This window comes from Morone saxatilis, unplaced genomic scaffold, assembly GCF_004916995.1.
Source record: "Morone saxatilis isolate NCDOM2014 unplaced genomic scaffold, NCSU_SB_2.0 Contig11, whole genome shotgun sequence".
Taxonomy (NCBI): Eukaryota; Metazoa; Chordata; class Actinopteri; family Moronidae; genus Morone; species Morone saxatilis.
Window position 1 is genome coordinate 31,000,910 of NW_023339663.1, and position 5,564 is coordinate 31,006,473.

Here is a 5,564-nt window from a genome sequence, read left to right on the forward strand (position 1 = left end):
CAACTGACAAGCTAGACACATCCTGCATGAGTTATAAAGTAGCCCTAGTCTTCTTCTAGATACTGCAAAGCCTACTATCATTGTAGACTTAATATTCAATGTTTTTTTTGTGGTTATCATCCTGGTGAGTTGTTTCAGTCCTGCACCCGGAATTGTAACCCGTCTTGATAACGTTCACTGCTTAACTTATCATTATGAGAACTCCATGCATGATATACATTAACTAGATCAAGTTGTCCAACCCGGTGGCTGAAAGCTGTGGGTAACTCACCAAGCCCCAGTAGGAATGTAGTCAAAAATTTAGGATGATTTATGCTGCGCGCGTTGTTTGTTCAGTCATTCTCACAGCGTGAGGAAGGAGATGAAGACAGCTAGAATCAACTGACTGCTTTGTTTCATGATGGCGTACATGGAATAGCCTGAGTGCATTCAGGCGTAAGAGATCAGATGAATGGTAATGTAAATGGACCTGTACTTGTATAGTGCCTTTCTAGTCTTTGTTGTGTTCCATCTCTTATCTATGTGTGTGTAATTCACCTTTCACAGCAAAAAAGGAAACTAAACTCATTCATACACATGGCCCACACCGAGAGCAATTGGGGTTCAGTATCTTGCTCAAGGATACTTACTTCGACACGTGGCAGGAGGAGCCCGGGGATCGAACCAACAACCTTCTGATTGGGGGACGACCCGCTCTGCCTCTGAGCCACAGCCACCCCTACAGATGAACAGAACAGGTTATCACCTTAGCGTAGGTGCATGTGTCTGACAGCTGCCACACTGTACACCTCTTATCACATCGAGGACACATGATGATACTGGACTGACACACCTCCTTACTGAGGACACACATAGAGACAAGAATTAAAGGGTTAATGGAAATATAAAAGCTCAATTATGTTGTATCTGTTTTCTGCACAAACATGATAAACAGGAAGAGCTGGCTTCTCATTGCTCATTAAATACAAACTTGTTGGGGAGGCAGAAAGAAAGGGCTTCATGCAAGATTAGATGTACAAACAATGTTTTTCTATTAATGTCGCTTATCTTTGACTTTCACATGACTGCCTTTCAAATTAGCTGTGGACTGTTTTGCTGTATAAGTTATTTATAATCTACTGTCATAGTACAGCTAAGCTCTGATAACACATTGTTGTCAGCTGTACTACTGATATTCTACACTACTACATTTTTCTAAAGTACAGTCTATTTACCATTTAATACAAAAAGACAAGTGTTTTCCAAGTTTTAGACCATTTACTACGTAATTGTACTTCTGCAACTCACATGAGGGGGTTGGTGTTGAAAAAAGCGAGTCCATACAGGAAAACAACAACACCCAGAGCAGCAGCTGGAACCAGCAACTTGGTGTACCAGCCCAACCACAAGTAGTAAAGAGCCACCTTTTCTCCAAAGTAACACCTGCAAGAAACAGGTAACACACAGGCAGACATGATGTTACGCACAAACACGTCAACACAAACACACACACTCTCCATATTTAAGAGGGTCTACCCCCTCTCTATGGCAGCCTTCACTCCACCTTTCATGTGGATGTTCATAAGATAGAAACAACAAAACTTTACGACTTTATGTGAAGAGACTTAATTAGATAGTTGCAGAAAAACAAGACAACGTCAAACAACGTTCGGGAGCAGCAGTTTGTCACTGGCAAGAAAGTATCAGAGGATTGTTGCCACACAGACCTTTTCTCTTGTAAAACAGTTAGTCACTTACACTTACTGGTGCACTGTTGCATATGCTAAGTAGTCATTTTAGCTGATACTCCCTGGACTGGGAGCTTGAAATACTACTAGTGTAGGAGCAGGGAATGCTGCCAGGAAGCAGGGCCAGCATGCGCAACAGAACCGGAGAGGGATAAGTACCCAACAAAACCAGACTGACAGCCTTCAAGAAGGCTGATGTACAGCAGCTCCGACCAGGACTTGTGCACATGACACAGCAGCTTCAGGGAGAAACAGGAGAGACATGAATAAATAGGAATGAAGAATCTGAACTTGTGCTTCAGGACTGCTTTAACAGTACAGACTGGTGTGTGTTTAAAATTGCTGCTCTGAAACGGGACTGTACTGTGGACCTAGAGGAATATGCTGCAGCTCTAACTGGCTACATTACTACATACTACATTTGCACTGAGAACATTATCCCCACTAAACGCTGCAAGACCTACCCCAACGACAAACCCTGGATTAACTGTGAAGTGCGGTCCATGCTACGTGCTCACTCTGCTGCATTTGTCTCGGGTGACACTGAGGACTACAAAAAGAGATAGACAATACAGACTTAAGCTGGAGAGATATTACACCACTGCTGATCTCCGGAGCATGTGGCAAGGTCTGCAACACATCACAGACTACAAACAGAAGAGTTGGGGGCCTCAACCAGCAGAGTCACACTACCGGATGAGTTTTATGCTCGCTTCAAGGCCCTCAACACCAGCCAACAAGGAGAGACTCTGGCCACCGAGGGCATACTGGACACACCACTCTCTGTGTCACTGGTAGAGGTGCGCTCTGCTCTGAGCAGAACAAACCCATGGAAGGCAGATGGCCCAGATAACAACAATATCTACAACCTGTCCCTCGCTCAGGCCTCGCCCCACCCCCTTCAAGTCCACCACCATCGTGCGACTCCCAAGTAAGGACACTGTGACCTGTCTGAATGACTAGCACTCAACATAGTCATTCCATACAGGCTCTCTGAAAAGCTCCTCACTCTCGGACTGACACCCTCACTCTGTAACTGGGGGCTCACAGACAGACCCCAGTCAGACTGTGTGATCTCCCAGACCAACACCTGCATTATAAAGTTTGCAGACGACACCACAGTCATTGGACTGATCAGTGGTGGGGAGGAGACGGCATACAGAAGAGAGGTGGCAGGACTGGTGGCCTGGTGTCAGGAAAATAATCTCTCCCTGAACACAAACAAGACAAAAGAGATGATTACTGATCCTAGGAGGGGTAGGAGGGAACAGCACACCCCACTGTATCGGTGCATTGGTGAGACAGAGGTAGAGTGGGTGATAACCTTTAAATTCCTCGGAACTCACATCAGGGAGGATCTCACCTGGACACACCACACCCACCACCTCCTGAAGAAAGCCCAGCCGAGATTCTACTTCATAAGAAGACTGAAGAAATTTGGCATTTCAGAATCCTCACAGATGTACAGTCGAGAGCATCATCACCAGCTCAGTTACAGTGTCGCATGGCAACTTTACTGCTTAGGACAGGAAGGCTCTCCAGCTGTAATAAAAACTGCACAATTCATCTCTGGAGCAGCATTCCCATCACTACATTTACACAACCACGGTCATCAGGAAAGACAATACACACCCACAACATAGTCTCTTCACACTTCTGTCATCAGGGAGGCGCTACAGGAGTGTAAAAGCAAGGACAAAAAGCCTCTCTAACAGTTTCTACCCGCAGGCCATCAGACTCTTAAACAATACAACCCACAGCACCTTATTCAACTCAGATTTCTTTGTTTACTGTACATTGTTCTGCATTTAAGTTATATGTTATATTTTAGTTATATTTTATATTTTAACTTTATTTCATTCATCTATTTGTGTGTTGTGTGAGTAGAAACGTACAAAGAATTTCATTGTACGTATAAATCACTTTGTTTCTTACTGTGCATATCACAGTAAACCTCTTGAATCTTGAATCTTATATTTCTACTTCTAGTATGTCTTCTATTTTTTCTATTGTATTATTATTTAATGTATATTATGTGGTGTATCTGGAGCTGCTTTATTGATCTGTGGGATCAATAAAGTTTATCTCATTTTATCTCAACACCAGCTGCACTAAAGCACCAAATACAATTCCCTCCAGACAGCGACAAGGACTCAAAAAGAGCAATTGTTATTTTATACTTTATTATGTAAAAAGAATAAAAAAAACTTTAAGAAACAGCTTCAATGTAGCCATTTTTTTTCTAAATGCAATTCAGAGCTATTCAATTGATATTTTAGATTTTATTGACTTTAATGTACTTGAGGTGTGCACTGCACACTGTATCATCTAAAAAGTATTGAACCAAGACTCTGTATCGGCAGACACTCAATATTAAATGACTCAGATCAGGGCCTAAAAGACGTGATCAAATATCCCTTATTATAATGGAACTGTAGTGTTACAGCATACGCTCCGCATATGTTACATGTTCAATGTATTATTAAAGTACTTTAATCACCTGAGCTGTGTATCACATCCACTACTAAGCTCCAACTGCTGATTGTGTTGATGAGCAGTTAAATCAGCAGCCAATCGACAGTAACTAACTTCTCGCTGTTTTTAGAACACCAGCACATACATCTGTCCCTTTCAAATCATACAGTATCTAAATGCAACAGATGTTATACTCTGCTTTCCTTAATCCATTATGGTAACATCCTTAACAATGACAGACAGACAGCTACTGACAGTTACATACAGACATTCAAATACAGATACAGATGGACAGACATACAAATAGACAGTTACAGACTAACTTGACATCGTTGACTGGTTGTCCTGTAAACAGACACGACCATCGAGCCCACTTCTCCTTTAGCCGTTTCTGCTTCTTTCTCTGAAAATCATGTGAAAAATCAACACAGGTTTTTATCCTATATGCTAATACACTGAACACGTTTCACATCAACATCACTACTAGTGTGTTTTCTTTTTTTGTATTATCTAAATGTTGACTTTCATGTCTCTGTCTCAATAGTAGAGAGAAACATTTATTAATCTGTATGCCTTTATGGCTTTTCTGCTTCATCACCTTTTTACTGGGTCATATTTAAAAGCTCATACTCTTGTCAAAGTCTTTAAAACCCTGCAGACTCAGCCGTGGATTATTTGTCCAGTGTCTGTATGGAGCTAATTTCCTGCAGAATTTAATAAACGAAACACAAATGCCCGGCAATTCAGTAAGAAACACAGTGTGGTCTGCACATACACATCATTAACAAACTAATGCATTAATGCACAACAAATACAGCCTTACAGCCTATTTCAGTTGTGTCTCCATTTTCTGGACATTGTCAATTTGAGGTTGCGAATATGTGCTGGCTTCTGCAACAGAGCTCTATGAGCGTCTTAAATTTGGAGGGACAACCCATTAAAAATATCAATCAAAAAAATATTACTTGACTTTTTGGCACCACCTTTCCAATGTGATTGTGCAGGATTGTCGAGGAGTTATTTGCCTCCATAACAGCAGGTGGCACTATGAGTCAATTTAAACTCGTCAGGAGGTTGAGCAGAGCAGATTGAACAGCCACTGCTTACCATTGTGAACAACAGACTGACAGTGTTTTAAATTTATCAAGTAACCCTGTTAAGTGGCGACTTTCAGTCGAATGTCTCTGTGGTTGTAATAGTTAGAGCAATAGAGCTGTTGAAAACCAGACGAGAATACTGGCGAAGGCCTCTTTGTTTTACAATTTGGCAAAGTCAAAGTCATTCAACGCTACCCATTTTTCCTGCTTCTAACACATCAACTTTGAAGACAAAATGTTCACCTGCTGCCTAATATATCCCACC

General features: G+C 41.7%; 1 protein-coding gene across 1 annotated transcript in view; it reads right to left on the reverse strand.

Moving 5' to 3' along the window:
• Positions 1 to 5,564, reverse strand: part of LOC118321299 (anoctamin-9-like) — a gene marked incomplete in the record, with an annotated part of 25,229 nt that overhangs the window by 18,987 nt on the left and 678 nt on the right. Inside the window, 3 exon segments of the mRNA XM_035652571.1 lie at positions 746 to 839; positions 1,288 to 1,422; positions 4,526 to 4,605. Coding sequence (XP_035508464.1) covers positions 746 to 839; positions 1,288 to 1,422; positions 4,526 to 4,605 — 309 coding nt within the window.